This window comes from Chenopodium quinoa, unplaced genomic scaffold, assembly GCF_001683475.1.
Source record: "Chenopodium quinoa cultivar QQ74 unplaced genomic scaffold, ASM168347v1, whole genome shotgun sequence".
NCBI lineage: Eukaryota > Viridiplantae > Streptophyta > Magnoliopsida > Caryophyllales > Amaranthaceae > Chenopodium > Chenopodium quinoa.
This window is the reverse complement of record NW_018742907.1, coordinates 1,501,522-1,521,310: the sequence shown is the minus strand read 5'-3', so window position 1 is coordinate 1,521,310 and position 19,789 is coordinate 1,501,522. Positions and strand designations below refer to the sequence as shown.

General features: G+C 37.7%; 2 protein-coding genes across 8 annotated transcripts; both read right to left on the bottom strand.

Moving 5' to 3' along the window:
* Positions 1-6,481: 6,481 nt before the first annotated feature.
* Positions 6,482-7,780, bottom strand: LOC110727458 (basic 7S globulin-like). Its single transcript, XM_021907017.1, has one exon. It carries the CDS (start codon positions 7,778-7,780, stop codon positions 6,482-6,484), a length of 1,299 nt encoding a protein of 432 aa, XP_021762709.1.
* Positions 7,781-7,786: 6 nt separating this feature from the next.
* Positions 7,787-14,210, bottom strand: LOC110727591 (putative pentatricopeptide repeat-containing protein At1g64310). 7 transcript variants are annotated; one of them, XM_021907165.1, is made up of 4 exons: positions 12,103-14,210; positions 10,055-10,233; positions 9,792-9,953; positions 7,787-8,873 (listed from the first exon to the last, which is right to left on the bottom strand). In XM_021907165.1, the coding sequence occupies exon 1, from the start codon at positions 13,790-13,792 to the stop codon at positions 12,119-12,121; it is 1,674 nt and encodes a 557-aa protein (XP_021762857.1). In that variant the 5' UTR covers positions 13,793-14,210; the 3' UTR covers positions 7,787-8,873; positions 9,792-9,953; positions 10,055-10,233; positions 12,103-12,118. The 7 variants fall into 7 exon arrangements, with proteins under 7 accessions (XP_021762857.1, XP_021762859.1, XP_021762862.1 ...); XM_021907167.1 differs by having other exon boundaries at positions 7,787-9,953; positions 10,055-10,112; positions 10,174-10,233; XM_021907170.1 differs by having other exon boundaries at positions 7,787-9,948; positions 10,055-10,112; positions 10,174-10,233.
* Positions 14,211-19,789: the final 5,579 nt, after the last annotated feature.

Below are 19,789 nucleotides of genomic sequence, written 5' to 3'. Positions count from 1 at the left end.
ATCGTCCACATAGACCTCCATGTTGCGGCCTTTTTGTTCGGCAAACACTTGGTCCACCAACCTCTGATATGTAGCCCCGGCGTTCTTCAGGCCGAAGGGCATCATTTTGTAATTGTACACCCTGGCGCTTGTAACAAATGTCGTTTTTGCTCTGTCATCGGGGTGCATGAAAATCTGATGGTACCCAGAAAATGCGTCCATGAAGGTGAGCAGAGCATGGCCACTTGTCGAGTCAACCAGCTGGTCAATTCTCGGCAAGGGATAGAAGTCCTTCGGACAGGCCCTATTCAGATCCGTGAAGTCAACGCACATTCTCCAGGTGCCATTAGCTTTCTGAACCATTACTACATTCGCCAGCCATTCAGGGTATTGGCAGGGCTCAATGAACCCTGCGTCCAGAAGTTTTTTGACTTCGGCTGCGATGTCTTGGTTCTTCTGAGCGGAGTAGTTCCGCTTCTTCTTCTTAATTGGCCGACATGTGGGGTCGACATTAAGCTTGTGCGAGATGAGGTTCGGATCAATTCCCGGCATGTTAGCTGCTGAGAATGCGAACACATCTCTGTTGTCTCGAAGGAGTTGAATTAGTTTAACACGGAGGTTCGGATCTAACCCTTGTCCGATGTTGACGCATTTTTCAGTATCCCCCTCGGTCAACTGGATTGATTCAGTTTGCTCGTCTGTCTCCATTGCCTTGGAGCCAGATTCTTCAGGTTCAGGTCTGCTGTCAACCTCAGCCAACCTTCCTTTCTTCGGCTGGCTCTCGTCCAAATCTTTCGGTCCGTCCGAAGAGCCCGCCTTTTCGGTCCCCAAAGATGCTTTCTTTTTTGGGGACCCCTGAGCTGAAGCACTTAGGCCTTTCGGCCTTTTAGTACCCCGCTCCTTTTCTCTCTCTTTTTCTTCCTCATCATCCTTGTCGCTTCGGCGACTCTTGGATGGCTTGAGGGAGTTGCATTCTCGGGCCTCTCTCTGGCTGCCTAGTATTTTCTCGGAGCGTCCTTCATCCGAGACATAAATCATCGACTGATGATATGTCGAGACTACTCCTTGAACATCATGGATGAGAGGTCTCCCCATGATGACGTTGTAAACTGACGGGGCGTCGATGACCAAGAATTCGGCCATGATGCTTCGTCTTGCCCGGTCTTGGCCGAGGCTGACGGGAAGAAGTATTTTCCCATCCGGGTATGAAGAGGAGCCGTTGAATCCAGTGACCGGATAAGGGACCGGAGTCAAATGCCTGCTCTCCAACTTCAGCTGGTCGAATGCCTTCCGAAAAAGTATATTCACCCCGCTGCCACCGTCTACCAGTGTCCGATAGACGTTGTGGTTTGCGATGCTTGTCATGATAACCAATGGGTCATCATGGGGATACACCACCCTCCTGCAGTCTTCGGATGTGAACGTCATGTTCGGCACCGGAGACTGCGGCTTCTGGAACTCGGCATGATGAATCTGATGGGTGAGACCCCTCAGATGGCGCTTAAGTGCGTTCCGAGATATGCCACCGGAAATGGTCAGGATGTCATTGTGCCCTCCTTCGGGAGGCCTGTCCCTTTTCCGGTGATAGTCCAGTTCTTGCCGAGAATCTTTCTCGGCTTTCTTCTCTTTGCGGCGTTCCGTGACATATTTCTTTAGGTATCCTTTTTGGACCAGCTCTTCGATCTGGTCCTTCAGCTGAAGGCAATCCTCGGTGCGATGCCCACAAGATTCGTGGAACTCACACCAAAGGTCCTTCCCTTTCTTTTGATGCCAAGAAAGAGGTGGCTTCGGCTTTTTGAATCTTCCCTCCTCCCTCGTCGCACTAAAAATTTTAGTACGTGGTAAGGTGAGAGGGGTGTAAGATTCAAATTTCCCTAGATAGGGAGCCTTATCCTTCTTCGGCTCAGCGGTCAAGGGAGGTTCTGAGGCTTTTGCCTTCCCTTTCCTTGACGCTGGAACTTCGGCCTGCTGCCCTTTTGGCTTCACAAGCCCTGATTGGGATTGCAGCTTCGCATTGTTCCATTCCTCGGCTCGGATAAATTTATCCGAAGCATCGAGGGCTTCTTCCAGGGTCTGCGGGGTATGCATGACCATGAAATCCAGAAATTTGCCAGCTTGTAAGCCATTCCGTAATGCAAATACGGCTAGGCTTTGATCCAGACTTGTTATTCTGGATGACTCGTTGCTTAAGCGAGTCAAATAATCTCGGAGACTTTCGTCCTCCGCTTGCTGTAGGCCCATGAGCTCTGCAGTGGTCTTCTCTCGGCGATTAGCCGTAGAAAACTTGCTCTTGAATTTATTGGCTAGATCGCTCCAGCCAGTTATTGAGCCTTCCTTCAGCCCTTTGGTGATCCATGATTGGGCCACACCTTTAAGGGTCGTCGGGAAGTACATACACCAGGTAGCTTCGGACCTGGGGTTAAGGTACATATGCCCCTCATAGGAGGAAATGTGGTCCTTCGGATTCGAAGTACCGTCATATGTAATGTGTGCCGGAATTTTAACCGTTGGCACATGTTCCTCCAGTATCCACCTTTGGAATGGGGAACTGGTTGGAACCATTACGGCCTTTCCCTTCTGCCGCACCGAAGGAACCCTGCTTCTCCCTCTCAGAGAGGTGGATGCAGGGGGTGTCCCCTCGCGTGACATAGAGGGATGAGACCCTTCTGGGAAGGTGAGGCGACTATGCACCCCTCCTTCTCTGCCACCTAGGCGCTTGTGAACGCTTCGGCGAGATACATTATGGCTGTCATGCTGATCTTCGGAGTTCCGAGCTTTGGAATTTTTGGAGTGGCCGAAGCCCCTCTTCTAATTCTGCCCAGAACCGCCTGGATGCCCAGCCCTTCGGCTGCCTTCCCTTTTTGAGGATGGAGCCTGCTTCTCTCCCTCGGTTATGCTCTTCCTCTTTCGATCATTTGATCTAGGAGGGGGAGAGGGTGGCTTTTTTACTGATGGGAAGCGTTCCCCCAAAGTATGCATGAACTCCATGCACACAACCATGGCTTTCATGACCTCCTCGGTTGATGGTCCGGTAGGAGGAGTTGAGTGCATGCTCGGTGATGGATCACGCTTATGAACCTCACTATCCCTCGGCGAGTTCCCATTTAGGTAATCTTGCTGGGAAGGAGATATTTCATGCGAATTTTCTCCCCTTGGGGAATTGGAAGCAGTCGGTTCAGGCGACGGTGAAGGTGTTCTACCAGCCCTTACCGTTATAAGACCGGTCTTCCTAGCTTTTTTAGAGCTCTTTGCACTCTTAGTCATTTTTTGAATTGGCTAAGATTCGAATGAGATTTTTGGCTGAATTTTTGTAAGTATCTCCACAGACGGCGCCAAATTGTTTCGGTCAGAAAACAATGGGCCTTCGGATGGCCCTTCGGATGAGTGGAGATGAAGCCCAATTCGAGTGATAACCGAATTGGGGATTTCCTGCGCAGCAATGCAAACGTAAACTAGCCTCGGGGGGTGTGCCGAGGAAGGCCCCTCCGATGCCGAAGTCAGTACGGATGCAAAAGTATTAGAGAAGAGCTATGCAAGAGTATTTGTTGCTTGAGACATTTAATGTGAATGAATGTAATTGTATTGAAATGAAAGCTTTTATACCTTTGTTCCATTAGCTAGATTGGGCTTGATCAATCAAATGGGCTGCCATTTGATTGGGCCTTGCTATAATTGACTTGGCAAATGTATTGAAGGGTTGTGCCTTGCCTATTGGGCTTTTATTATTTTCATTATGACTGGGCCCACATATAAGTCATTTTGGACCCCAAACACTTCCTATGTTGTTCCATCTTCCTGCAAGTCTGCCCTTCTTCCGAGTATTCGACTTAGTTATCATCCATATATCAACAACATCTGGATTTCGTGCTTCTTCACAACGCCAATATAAGTAGCCAATAGATTCATTGTGTCGTAGGTAAACACAAAGGCTACCATCACCGGTAGCATTGATCTTCGTCTTTCTCAATATTGCTATAGATCGGCTTTAGGTCAGCCACCCTTTCGAATACTTCATTCACCATATCAAATTTGAATATAAAATGTACCTTATTCTCTCTATTGTGATCAATTGTATCAAAATAGTCTATATAGTGACATCGACATCTCTTAATCTCTAATGTCCAATGTAACGCATCATTCGATATAATTGCCTCCGCACGTCTGTTATAGTCACACTCCGTATTAATCTTGATCTCACACATCGAAAAACAACCAGTGTCGATAAACCAATGTGCGGAATTGTTGTGCGGACTTGTACCTAGTAACGAACACGAGTTTGTAGTCGTCGATTGTAGAAGCATAGCCAAACCTGGAAAATAAAATTGGAAACATAAAATTAGGTGGTGATGGGATGATCCGATACTCGTCGGTGGTGGGATTCCAAAGATAGAGGGTGTTGTCAATACAAACGTATAGTATTCCATTATACGATGCGAAAACATGTACATGTCGTACATCCTTGTCTACCAATGTTGTTTTCTTGATAAATTATTTTGTCACCAAATGTTTTTGAAATTTGAAAAGAAATCTTGATAAAAATAATTTTAGAGAAAGAAATTATAAAAAAAACTGAATATTTTGAAATGATTTGCCATTAAATACGTGGTAAAAATCAATTGATAATTATCTTTTACCTTTTTTAAAAAACTGTTTCACCAAAATATCACGTTCTTTATATTTCAATGCTCTTTTTTTTATAAAGTTGTGATGTTCATTACAAATATAAGTTATTTAAACTAGTTTTGATCTGGTGTACCATACCAACTATTACTTTTGGAGCCTTGAGGGGCTGCTTGTGGGCCTCGGATTTGGACCTCGTGTGGACCTGCAAAATGAACTCTGATCCCAGGGTTAGGCCTCGTTCACTTCACCTAATTTACGAAGAACTAAAATTATTTTTACTAAACTGAAATTATTTTTGCTAAAATGAAATTATTCTTACTGATTTTATATTATATAATCTATATTTCTTCTTTAAAGTTAATAAATTTTTAAGAATTAACTTATTTTTACCGAACTAAAATTATTTAAGTGAACTGAACTTATTTTAGTGCACAAAGGCCTTAGCTACAATCTAACTTTGAGTTACGGAGTATTATTTTCCAAATTACAAGTAAAACATTACAAACCCCCTAAAACTAATAGCAACTAAAATAATCTGGAAAAAAAAATCAACTACTTTATTAAAATGTAAATCAATAAAATACTAACTACACTATCGAATACCATTTTTTGCAGACGGATTTGAATCGAATAAGTGATTTTACCGGTAATCGTAACAGTATCTCAAGGATCAAATCTTCTGGTATGTAATCTTCATGATTTGATGAAGAAATTGAAGAAATTTTCTGTTTCTTCTCTTTGGATTTCATCAATGCTGCGAGTGTGACAATGTTTCTCTAGCTAGGGTTTTGGGTTTCGACTTTGAGGTGATCATAATTTGTTAACTTTTATTCTCAACCTTTATTGACTGTTAAATTTATCCGAAAAATCTCTCTTAAAAAAAAAATTAAAAAAAATAAAATCCAATTTTACCCGTCAAATAAGTATTCCAAGTCCCTCCCACAAAATTAAAGATTCAAATTATGGTTTTTTTTTTCCATTTTAATTAATTTTTATATTTCAAGATGTGCATTTAAAAAAAAATGCATATGACTATTATATATATTACTTATATGCAGTAACACAAAGTTTTATATGTGGTTGGGCACACCATATGGCGGGATTATTTAGTCAAGGGCTACTCGGTTGATCAAGGGTTACTCGATTGGCCAGGGGTTACTTGAGCCGTCCAAGGTTAACCGATCAATATTTTGGTGTGCGTGAGCCGGCCAGACAATGCGGCCAGCGAAACAAGCTTGGAAGTAAAATATATATCAATTGAAATATATTGAAATCTTGAGTCACTAATTAGAAAAAATGAAGTAGCACCATTGATTATATGCTGCCTCCATTTTTCTATCATCGCGACAATTATGATGTCACTCATATGCGCTCACAATATAAATCAAGTACCTTACCCAATTTAAAGTTAAGCTCTTTCATTTTTTTTTCTACACATTAAACTATGCAAAATTTCAGAAAGGATTGAGCTTTTCAAAAGTTGTATTGGACGATGCCCTGGGTGTCGGGCAAGTAGGCTAGTTTTTTAAGCGTTTAGATCATTGCATGCCTAGTTTCTACTCTGTATAGAAGTAGATTAATAAAAGCTAATTTCATGTCAAAAAACCTATTTAATTATAATTATAGAATAACAATAATATTAAAATATAATTATCGTGGGTATGATGTTAGAAAGGACTACTTAAAATTTTATTAAGTAGCTCAATATTAAAAGTTACATCACAAGTTGCAAGACACAAGTCACCTTTTTTTTATTTTCTGTTGAAAAAGGAGAAAATATCGAAAGTCACAAACAAACAAGTTATCCTAGCATAAGATCAATTTTTCGAGATCTACTATGAAACCAGAAATTAAGGACTATAAAATCTTAATATTTAAGTTAAATTCCCTTAAATTTGGAGCAACTTGTACCCATGCGAAGAAGAGACGAAGTGACTCCAAGCTTATTAGTTTCAAGGTCTATTTCCACCAAATTATCCTCCATTTGCTTCCCACCTATTACTATTGATGTGGTTGGGCTTGAACCTCCATCTACAAATCCTAAGCACATTACATTCTCTGAAACCTTCACCATCGAATTCGCGCCGTAGATCCTCCACCTCGCATTCTTGTTGTGCAACAAGGGACTTTTACCATCCATTATTATGTCAATAATTGGTACTGATGGACCAGTTTTAGCGTTGTTAACCACTGATTTTGTACTAAAACATGCCCCGAAAGGAGCTACTGGAGCAACCCTAGTCATCTTCATGGCGGTTGCTTTTGTTACAAATACGTTGATAAGAGCCTTGTATATTTCACTGTGTAGTACAGTGTAAGGGTCCATAGTGCTAATCTTAGTCCCCCCAACTGCTTCCTTGATGTCGAAGGACAACAACGAGGATCTAAAGCGTATTGGGGTTCCGTCGATTTTGATAGACCTTACCTTGATGAAGTATTCTACTGAAGTTTCTCCATCTGATCTTATTGGCGCAGTGCTGTTAGGATTGATTATAAGTGGGGTGGTTATAAGTGATTTTGACATATAACTAGGGCTTCCTCCGAAGTAGACAGCGCCATTATAACCCGAAGAAGTGGAAGAGGGAAGACAAAGAGCAAACTTACGAGGAACCTTGAAAGTTGAGGAGATTTGGGAATGCAAGGCAAAAGGTACCTTTGCAAGGGTAACCACCCCTTTGGTATGAGGTGATAAGCCCTTCAAAGGGCCTTTGTCAGCGCAACTAAAAGGAAAAGTAGGTAAGCTAGCTTTAGAGAGTTGAGCTAGGGAGTTTGGTTGGGCTTGCTTGTACAAGCTCGATACATCCTCAACGAGACCGCCAGCATAGAGGCTGTCACCCCATGGGGTGTATGCGTAAACACCGCAAGTGTCACCGGAACAAAAAGTCCCTGTTGGCTCATAGTGCGCACACTTGGGTGAGTTGCAGGGTACTTCATGGTAGGTTGTGGAATTACTGTTGTAGCCATAGAGGTCACAAGCGAACCAGGACCATCGATTACCGATATCAATGACCAGATACACACGAGTAGATGGGCGTGTTCCTACTAGAAAAGAGGTGTAGTATTGGGACTTGGTGTTGTCCTTGACAATAGGAAGCACAAAGGTAGCATTGGAGAAATGAAAGGAGAAAGCAGAGATAATGAGAAGAAGGAAACAGAGCAAAAAGGGTGTTGAAGCCATTAAATATATTGAAAGAAATTGGTGGCTTTGAATTTGAGATGGATTTGCCAAATCTAGTGAATGTGTATTTATAGTACGAAGTGGAGCGTAGAGACTAGTGAGTGCATGATACCCCCCACCTTTCAGATTTAAAAAGAGCTCAACTTGTTCATAAAAAATTAGAAAAAGAGCTAAACATGTTCATAAAAAATAAAAGAGAGCTCAACATATCAATAAAAATTAGAAAAAGAGTTCAACATGAAAATTAAATAAATTACAAGAAGATTAAAAATAGAATGAGCAAGCTACTCTAATCTGTTAAAAAAAACGGCTATACTGACTAATCCATTAAAAATACATCTAAAGTAACGCAAATTCTTCCTCCGTCTTATAAAGATTGCATTATATTGTTCCTGTAAATGAGTAAAAGAAGGGCCCCCCTAGCGGCACGAGTGGCAAATTATTCTGTAATATGATTTTGTGAGCTAATCCCTTCTTTTGGACGCAATGCTGTAATTAACAGAGCAATTTTTTAACACTAGATGCCACTTGCCGGTTGACTAGTTCTGCTCGACGTAGTCATTCTTTTTTATTTTTGTTATTCTAATTGTCAGATTGTACTATGGAAATCAAGGTAATTACGTATCTAGAATAAAAAAAAAAAAATTCATTCATTTAATACCTAAAATTATTGGTATACCTTGGGGGTTTGATGAGATATGGATTTAAATCTCTTAAAATCATAAACCAAACACAAGGTACGAGTTTAATCCATTTTAAAACACATACCTCATACCTATATCCCGTGAATCAAACACCTCCTTAATGAACTATCACCCAACAAGAAAGGAAAAAACAAGCAGAGTTTTAATAATTCATATGCTCCATTCTTTCCAATAATTATAGCCCAACTGGGTAAAAAATAAGATAACCCTCAACGATGTTTAAGGAAAGTTTTTATATATTCAAGAGGATAAGCCACTGGAGGAAAAAAATTAAATAAAATAAAAATAAAAAAAAAAGAAGAGAGAGATTGACACTAAACAGCCTCAACATGATGGAGTCCTTCATAAAATATGCGAGTGGCAGTGGCAGGTCGCAACATGTAGGATAGCTGAAAATAATTTTTATCAGATATTAGGAAAACAATATGGACAAAATTTCTCTTGCACACTATCTCCAGAAGCAATTTGTGGAATGGAGATACTTCACACCTACCAAATTGAAATGCCATAGCACATTAAAAAACAAAATAAGGTATGCCAAAAAAAAAGAGCCTATGCATTGAATGTACTCGTCACATGCTCTAAGAAACCTGCAATGTTGTTGAGGCTGAGAGAGATGATGGTGCCAAATTGGTGAGTCCATATAGACTAAAGGCTATGTCGATGCACAGGTGCAAACTTTCGCCCATTAACAACCATGGCTTTGCCATCAAGAATCACACCAAACGATTTCCAATCACCAGCCTTCACCTATTGTTAGCTACATATCTTTTTGTTGGTCATCTAGTTCATCAAACCAAATTCACAGCAACACGGATAATTCTATTAGGTGTTTGTTTTGCAAGCGGTATAGGGTTGGAACTTGATTCTTGATACCACATGTTTTGGTTGATTCTAGAATGAAGTTTTTTTTCTTTTATATAATACCTAAAAATATTGGTATGAGCCAACCCCTTCCCACCCCACCCCCCCGGGTTTCTAAACCCCATACCTTGGGGGTTTAAGGTGTGGGTTTACAACTCTTAAAATAATAAACCAAGGTATGGATTTACAACTCTTAAAATCATAAACCAAACACAAAGTATGGGTTTAATCTGTTCTAAACCCATACCTCATACCTAAATTCCATGAAGTAAACACCCCTTGAATGAACTATCACCCAACAAGAAATGAAGAAACAAGCAGAGTTCTAATAATTCATGTGCTCCATTTTCCAACAGTTATAGCCCAGATTACTAAAACCAGGTATTGCTCCTATGAAGAGGGATTAAATGCAATGATGGCTAACTGTCCAAAATAATACCTACCTCAAATGAAGCAGCAAGTCAGCAACTATGAAGAAGGCTGCTATTAGAGCAGATACCAACAACCTTTTAAGGAACAATCTATCCAGAGACCAGACCAGGGATGCCGAACAGAACAAGAATTTGCAAGCTGCACAACTGCATCTTCTCCCGATGATGCCTTCGCTGTGCATTAAAAGTTAATGCATTAAATCACAATAATTTCTGCAATTCTTTCAAAAATACAAGTCATCAACCTGGACAATGTAGGATGAATTATGAAATACCATGCAAAATTTTGATTGTTTTGTCTGTCTGTCTGCTGTTCAAACTTGATTGTCCTGTCTGGCAATATAAATTTTCAAGTGCACACAAAATCAGGGCTGATCATTGCTTGGAAACTTACTTGAAATCATGCACCACCTCGATCAACTAGCCCCTTGAGCTCAAATGGATATTCCACGCCCTGAAAATGAGAATTTACGGAGTATGAACTAGATGAAAGATAGGTACTGACTTCATCAATAAGATAAACCTCAATGATGTTTATACGGAAATTTTATATATTCTAAAGAGGATAAGCCACTGGAGAAAAAAAGATTAAAAATATGCAGCTTCAGCATGATGGTGTCTTTCAGAAAACATGCAAGTGGCACTGGCACGTAGCAATTTTTAGGATAGCTGATTTTTTTATTTTATTTTTTTTGATTTGGTCAGATATTGGGAAAACGGGATGGATACCTCTTGCACACCGTCTTTAGAAGCAATTTGTGGGATTGAGATACTTCACACCTACCAAGATTTTATTACCATAGAACATTAAATAAAAAAATAAGGTATGCAACAAACAAAAACATACTCACACACACCTACTAATGAAGATAAACAGAGTGGCTGATGAGAGGCTGAGACAAGAGCAGTGTTTAACCCTAATTTCACATTCCATGTGTTTGATGAGTTATATTTTTTGCTTTTTTACTCCTTGATCTGCTGTTTCAAAGCCTTCTGCAAGGCATATGTTTCATCAGGAAAACTCGTAAATGACATTGTATAGAGGACCTTAGAGCCTCGGGGCATCATCATTGAAAATTCTAACATATAATTCTCACATGAAAAATGAAGAAGCACTAATAGAATGCACAAATAAATTTGATTCCCCAAGTTTAAGTAAATTAAAATGCTGGCCCATCATTAAACAAACCAGGCACCAGTAATTTGGACCAAGAAACTTGAATACAGAACAGGATGTGTTATCTAGTGTAAGATTATATTGCCCGTTAGAAAACCTAATATATGCTATCATTCAAGAAATGTATGTAATGTAGGAGCCATGGTGGTACTCGGTTTTAAATGATTTTCATTGATGGAATGTATTATGCAAGGCTTTCCTTCCTGAATAATGGAGCACTGCAATTAGGATATTGATCACAGGCAAGGAGGATGCAAGGCTCATTGACTTTGTAATTATACCCCTATTAAAGGTTGATGGTGCCTAGAAAAAAAATCAAGGAGCAGGTGAGGAGCCTTGAAAGTCAATGGAGCATAATGCGGCAAGGGATAGTATAACTTGATAGCCCTTTAACAGGCCTTAAGTTGCTCAGGTAATATGGTAAACTAGGCAAAGATCTGGAAAGCATTCAAGAGATGGGCATAATTTTTTGCCACTTGGAACAAGCTAATGTAAAGCTGAACTTTTGATACCTTGAATGACTCCAAAGAAGTGAATGCTGCTAGGTGGGATTTGTTCAATATCCACATAGGTGTAATAGAAGCTAGAAGCAGCTAGCAGTAGGTGCCTAGGTGACCCTCTGTGACTGCTGTAGCCAACTCCCATAAGGATCCAAGGCTGCCATACTCATTGCTTGGCTGACTTGCAGTTCACAGAATTATGTGAGATAAAGCTTAATTAGCCATAGAAATCATATAGTCAACCATGAACACAGATTGACAGATTACCCTATTCTATGCTGAAATAGATGAAACTTGAAAGGAAAGTTTCTACTAGGCAACTAGTACAGGATCGAGCATTCCTTCTGCACTGAACCAAGGAAAGCATGATGGCCACCTTGGATAGATAAAAATAGGTGGTGGAAGAAGTTAAATACTATGAAGTGGAAGAAGTTAAATACTATGAAGTAGAAGAAGCCCAGAAGGCCATTAATTTTAACCATACTGAAAGGATAGACTTTGACAGAACAAACACCAAATAATATGTCAAACAAGAAGCAAGTTGATACAATGACTAATAAAAACAAAAGTTTATAAGGAGATTTCTCATAAAATCAAACATTACCAAGCTAAACATCAGATTCTAGATGACATGAGCCAGCCTTACCTTCAGGTGCCACATGCTAAATTGCTGGGGAGCTCTTTCCTCCTATCAAGCTGAACCCAGGTAGCTTCTTTTGTCCATTATCACTCGTATCTTCCCTCAACTTCTCCACATCATCCCACCTTTCGTGATTTGCGTAGATTCTGGAGAGCAAAATTGAGTGTGAACCTTCATGCATTTGATTCTCAGAGACATGCTGCAGGATATCTTCTGCAAGAGCGAAATTTTCATGCATTTCACAACATGCTAGTAGTGCTCCCCAAACACCAGCGTCAACTGGTTCAGACAAGCACAAGACAAATTCATACGCCTCTTTTAATTTTCCAGCCATTCCTAGGATCTTAACTATGTAAACATAATGCTCATTTCTAGGTTTAATACCAAATTCATCCTTCATTCTGCTGAAAAACTCCTCCCCTTCTCTGACAAGACCAGATTGACAGCAAGCATGAAGAAGAGCAGAAAATGTGGATTCATCAGGCATAAATCCTTTCTCTATAGCTTCATCAAACAATCTAAATGCCTGATCAGCATTTCCATGAGAGCCGAGACCCAAAATAGCAGCATTATATACAATGATGTTTCGTCTTGGAAGGACATTCAAAACCTGAATGGCCAAGTCCACAAAACCACACTTTGAATACATGTCTATGAGAGCGGAAGCAACCTTGATATCTAACTCCAATCCATGTCGAAGAACATAACCATGTACCTCACAGCCAGGCCCAACATGACCCAATCGAACTGAAGCAACCAGAACACTAGCAAGCAACACAGGATCAGCCTTCATACCTTTCACATTCCGTTCTCTGAATAACAGAAATGCTCTATAGATGTCCCCTGAATTCGCAAGCCCTGTAATCAAGGCGGACCAAGTGACTATATCCGGTTTAGATAAGCTGTACAAGACTCCCTGCGCCGAATCCAAGCACTCACATCTAGAATACATGGTGACTAGTGAGCTACCAACATGATCATTCAAAAGAAAACCACTCTTTATGCATAACCCATGAATTCCCTGGCCAATTTGCAACAACATGGGCCTATTTAGTGCCGAAAGCAAACCAACCACTGCATATCCATCCGGATGAATCCCCATATTTCTCATGGCATTAAACAACTTCAACCCTTCATCCCAAATTCCACAATACCCATAACCTTGTATAAGCGAATTCCACGTAGCCAAATCCAGATCAACTACACCATAAAACACTTTACTAGCATCATCAACAAACCCAAGCTTTGAATAAGCATTCACAAGTGAACTACCGCAAATAGAATCCATTTGCAACCCAGAAACTACTAACCCACCATGAACAAGTCTAACACCCTCAACATCATTATTCTCATAGCAAGCGCGTAAAATACAAGCAAACGTAAAATTATCAGGATATAATTCAGACCTAAGAAGCTGTTTAAAAAGATGAAATGCATTCTTAAAGTCATGAACTTGAGCATAAGCTCTAATAATGGAGTTCCAAAGATAAATGCTTCTTCGAGGACTTTCATCGAACAGTTGGTGTGCAGAGGTAAGATCACCATTAAGGGCATAATACCTAATGATTTTGGTGGCAAAAAATGGGTCAAGAGAAAGATGGGTTTTAGCAATCGCGCCATGTAATTGCTTAGTGTTTGAGATAGTTTGATGGGGTATTGAGAATTTGGACAGTATTATTCGAAGTGGTGTGATCATTGAATTTGATATTGTTTGATCATACTCTTTATATACCCTACAATGTTCTTTAATAATCTGTAGGTTATAGAAAGAGGGATTGAAGAAAATGTTTGTGGCAATTGAATTTGAGCATAGAAAAAAATTTGATCCAGTAGACAGCAGAAGCCAAAAATCAAAATAACTTGAGTTATTTTATTTTTTTTTTTTGATAAGAAAAATACAAAAGTTAGGTAAGTCTTCTCTCAAGACTATACCCTAACTTATCTAAAGAAATAAAATAAGAAAAATTAGCATCTACATTAGGGTCAATGTTTACATAGCCTGAAATTTGATGACCTATAGTTGCAACATAATCTGCTGCACGATTAGCTTCTCGATACACATGGCAAGAAGCAACAACCTCGAAGTGAGCCAACAACTTCTTAACGTCATTCATTAGCAAATGAATTTTCCAAGGAAAGCGTGCTTTATCCTGCAAAATATTTATAATTAAAAGGTTATCACCTTCAATAAAAAAAATTCGTATATTATGTTCAATAGCTAAGAGAAGACTGTTACGCAGAGCTGTAGCTTCTGCAATAATAGGAGTCGAGGTACCAAGATTATAAGCACGACTAACAACATTATTTCCTGTATAATCTCTAATAACAACTCCGGCTGACCCAAAGTTATTACAAACAGAACCATTAAAATTAATTTTGAAAACACCAGGGGCGGGGGGGGGGGGACCAAGCTACTTGGATGGTTTTATGGTAAAGAGGAGAATGGGTCTTGGGAACAATGTCATTAAAAGAATCAAGATGAGAACGAATATTCCATTCTGTAAATGTTTTGTAAGCTCTAGAATAAATACTCATAATAGTAGAGGGGATATGACTAAAAATAAGAGCATTACGACCTTTCCATATACTCCATAAAGAAACAATAATCTTTTTTACAGGAAGGTTAACATTATGACGAATGTCCCAAAAAAGAGTAAGGAGATTCGGGGTATTAACTTGAGTTCCCATCCAATGACTAATGATATCTGCATCCCAGTACTGTCTAATAAATGGACAATTTAGAAACAGATGATCCTGTGTTTCAGCATGTGAATTACAAAAGGGACAAGTATGAGGGACATTAATATTACGGTAAATCAAATTATTTCTAGTTGGAAGACCATTAAGTAGCAGTTGCCAAATAAATATCTTTAGTTTTGGAGCAATATCAAGTTTCCAAATCCAAGAAAATTCCCATTTTGCAGGAGAATTAAAGTTATGAGCTAACCAGGTTGCTGACTTTACCGTAAACTCTCCATTACCAGAAAAACCCCAACAGGGTTCATCAAAAGTATCATTAATTGGCAAAGGAATACCTTTAATGGTCTGAACTATGTAAGGAGGTACCACTAAAGATAGAGCTGCAATATCCCAAGAATGATCTTCAGTAATAAATTGATTAACTGTAAGGTCAAGATTTTGAATATCAGAAATATTTAAATCTAATAAAGTAATTAAATTCGTAGAAGAAAACCAATTATCTAGCCAAAAAAGAATATTAGAGCCCAAACCAACTTTCCATCTCATCCCCTTAAGAAGAAGAGGGCGAACTTGTAAAATTTTTCTCCAAATCCAGGAGTCCTTAGCGTGGGGTTTACATTCAAAAAAAGAGCTATGTTTTAAATATTTAGCCCGAATACTACGAACCCATAAATTATTATGATCCGAGATTAATTTCCAACCTAATTTGGCAAGGAGAGCAGAGTTGATTGCTTCCGTTTTCCTTAAACCTAAACCTCCTTGACTTTTGGGTTGACAAATTTTGTCCCAAGAAATCATGGGGAGGCCATTCTTATCCGGAGATTGTTTCCAAAAGAAATTACGGTTAATTTGATCCAAAGATTTAGTGATTGTTTTAGGAAGACGCGCAGTAGTCATAGCATAAGAAGGAAGAGCTTCCAAATGACTTTGAATTAAAACAGTTTTACCTGCCTTAGAAACTGAGTTGACAGACCAGTTATTCAATTTGTTTTCTGCTTTTGCTAAAAGGTGATGAAAATTCAGCTTAGTAAAAGACGATGAATTAAAAAGGACCCCTAAATAACGACCAAGGAATGATTTAGGAGTCATATTGAAATAACTTGCTAAATCAACTTTTCTAGAGTTATTTACTAGCTTTGAAAAGACGATAGAGGACTTATGGAAATTGATCAATTGACCGGACATTAAAGAAAATTCATTAAGGATATCCCTAAGAGTAGCACAAACTCTAGATTTGGCCTGACAAAATAATAAACTATCGTCTGCAAACAGTAAACAAGGGATGATCGGAGCAGATGGGGTAACTTTGAGATCAATGCCAGAAGATTTATCTAATGATTGATGAAGTAATTTTCGAGCAATAACTTCCATACAAATAACAAAGAGAACTGGGGACAAAGGATCCCCCTGACGTAGGCCTCGAGTAGGAGTGATTAGTTCTGTAGAGTTGTTATTTAGAGAAATCGAGTAAGAAACCGTAGTAACACAAGACTTAATCCATGTAATCAAAGTTTCATTAAAACCAAAAGCTTTTAAAGTAGCCCATAGGAAATCCCATTCAACCCGATCATAGGCTTTTTCCATATCTAATTTCAAGGCTAACCATCCTGACTTATTTTTGGACTTATTAAACATATTTAAGATTTCTTGGACTAACAAAACGTTATCTTGGATTGCTCTTTCCGGGGCAAAAGCATTTTGATATGGTCCTATAACTTTCTTTAAGAATGGTTTAATTCTATTTACTAGAAGTTTAGCTATTGCTTTATAAATTGTAGTACAAAGACTAATAGGGCGAAATTGATGTGCCTTATTTGGATTGTCGGTTTTTGGAATTAGAGTAATAATCGTATGATTAAGTTGTCTTAATAAAATACCATTATGAAAAAAACCTTTTATTGCTTTACAAATATCCATTCCAATGATAGGCCAATAATATTGGAAAATTTTAGGCCCAAAACCATCTGAACCCGGAGCTTTATACGGAGACATATCGAAGAAGACTTGTTTGATTTCTTCATCTAAAAAAGGTTGTGTCAAGGTTAGATTGTCTTCACTAGTAATACATGGTTGTATCCAAGGAATGGAAATATTACGAGAGCATGTATGATCTGAGTTGAATCGTGCACGCGAATAGGTTATTTATCTTTTATTAGGGGTGGTTAACGCGCGCATAATTAGCAAGATTCGAAAAGCTCTTTCATTTTGGCCTTACATTACAATCTTAATTGTTGGTATCATTAATAAGTGAAAATAGGTAAACAAATATTTTGTTAGGGTATAAATATCCACACACTATTCTTAAGAGTTTAAAAAAAGAGCTAATTAGCATTAATGTGGGTAATTAAGTAAATAAACATTTTAGAGGATATAATTGTCAAAGCACTATTCATAAGAGTTATCTCATACTTTTTTAAAAGGTAGGGATCAGATTGCTAAAGGTGTTAAAAATTAACCCGATCCACTCAATTCAGATTTCAACTTACATTGACACAATAATTTATCACGGAGTATGACTGAATTTTGAAATAGATTCAATCTTACCCAACCAACCTAACCGAACTCGACCCACTCTATTAATCACTTCTCCAGTTTTCCGTTCATTCATTAGAAATCATAAGCTCTATTTTGTTCACTTTATTCACTACTTTTTTTTTTTTTTTTTTTTGAGGAAAACTTTATTCACTACCTAATATTCAATAAAAATTATTTTGTTTGGTAAATCTTATTTCAGTTCTGTAAAAATAAGTTAAATTCAACAAAAATAAATTCAGCTCATTAAGTAAAATTATTATTCAGTAAAAATTAGTAGAAATATAATAGAGAATCATGAAAAAAATTAATTAGTTGAATAAGTTAAGTAAAGATAATGATGATAGTGTTAGGCTATGTTCACTCCACTTTATAATTGCTTCAAATTACTTATCTTTGTACACCTTGTTTTTGCTAATCTGAATTAATATGAACCTTTGCTTTAACTGATCTGAACTTATTTGCTTATGTGATTGTCTGATTTAACTAAATTTTAAATAGGCACAATAATCTATGAGTAAAAAATAAATCATACTTCCTCCGTTTCTATTTAGTTGACGCATATAATTTAGGCACACATATTTAAGAAAGGATATAGAATGATAAAGCAAGTGGGGTACATTATTAAATGCAAGGTATAAAACTTATCCAATAAGAAAACGGTGTCAACTAAAAATAACTTCCTAAAAAAGAATATGTGTCAACTAAAAAAACGGAGGTAAGTGTGATGTTTAATCAGATTCGTATTATTATGTTTTTCCAAATTTTTAATATTTATAATGTGGAAATATAAATCTCGTCAATACATACATTATGATCTGATAAGACATCAATTAGATTACATGATTCTGGTTACAAATTACTTTCCATTTCCTTTTTCCGGACAGGTATTTATTTATTCTATGTTTGTTACTATTGTTTTGTAAGTCTTATTTATATTATAGGAGGGATAGGTTATTATTCTTTATTCTATATTCTTTATATTAAAAAATTTATTCTTTATAATTTTTTTGTAAAAATATTTTTTATTTGAAAAAAACCTAATAAATGGATTAAATTTATGGATTGGATCATTAAATTAGTCAAATTTTCATTAATTTCATATTGCTATTCCGTATGTTGTTGACAAATTGAAAGTGACTCAACACATATATGGTTCACATTATGTATAACCAACCAACATCATTAGAAATTAAATATCCGCTTAAGTCGATCAATCACCCTCCACGTTATTCGAAGCATATTCACACTTTGAAATCGTTTCAATGAATTTGATTACATTAATTTTGTTTCTTTTTATGTGTTATTACATTAGGGTTGGTTAGTGTTTTGATAGTTAAAAGAAATAATTCCGGTGGATAAAAGGTACTGATGTTTGAAAAAAAAAACTTGAAAATGACTCATTTAATTAATGTATTGAACTTCAAATGTCCATAATTTATTGATTTTGCAATAACATGTCTAATCCCCTGATATAACGTAGTCAAATAAATTAACTTTAATTCCCTATTTTGAGCAAATAATTTGTAAATGGAATAAACTATTTAATTATTTTTAAATCAGGATACTTCTTATACATGCTTCAACGGCTTGCCATTTTATCTACAAATAATTTTTGTATGGGATTTTGGGCTATTTATAGTCTCGTAGATAAACTTGGTAGGTGGAAGTTGTGGTGGTAAAATTAGTTATATAATTCTAGATCTCTCTTTTTCTCCTTTTATTTTATAACATTTGTATATATCAACTCTACTAGGATTAGATATTTCCATGGAGTACATCAAAGGATTTTGGGAAAAGATCTAGGGCTCTAGAGTCTAGGCACAACAAAAATTGATTTTAGGACACTCTACAGCTTCATGTGCGAACTGAGAAGAGCATTGAAAATGTTTTTTTTTTTTTTTGTTTGTTTGTTTGTTTGTTTTTCGCCATAGTTGGTTAGCCTATTATTATATTTTACCTCGGTATGCTTTATTGGAGGTCTTGCAATCACAAAACTTGACTCGGTCAAGAAAACAACAATAAAGATTAGATTTTATTAGTCATTCATTCACAAAGGGATTATAAAGTATGATAAAACAGAGGAAATAAATTTTAGGGTATTTTGACTTTTACCACCTTCAAATAACCACTTAATTGAATTTACCACCTCCAAAAAAAAAAGATTTACTTTACCACCACCAAAATTTCCAAAAATTCGATTTTACCACCAACTAACGGATTCCGTCCATGAATCCGTTAGTAGGGCCCACCTTTTTGACGGTTCTTCTTCATCTTCCCCGATTTCCATATCAACCCAGCCAGCAACGAAATTAACACACCATGGTTGGTCGGAATTTCGTGTGGGGGCAAGGGAGGGGTCGGAATTTGGTGTAACCTAGGGAGGTGATCGGAATTAGGTGGTGGTTAGGGTTTTAGGAGTGCGGAATTTGGTGGTGGCTAGGGTTTTAAGAGTTGTCGG

Bases quoted from the DNA above. Each gene is read 5' to 3' on its own strand.
- LOC110727458 (XM_021907017.1), bottom strand. From the start codon at position 7,780: ATGGCTTCAACACCCTTTTTGCTCTGTTTCCTTCTTCTCATTATCTCT.
- LOC110727591 (XM_021907164.1), bottom strand. From the start codon at position 13,792: ATGATCACACCACTTCGAATAATACTGTCCAAATTCTCAATACCCCAT.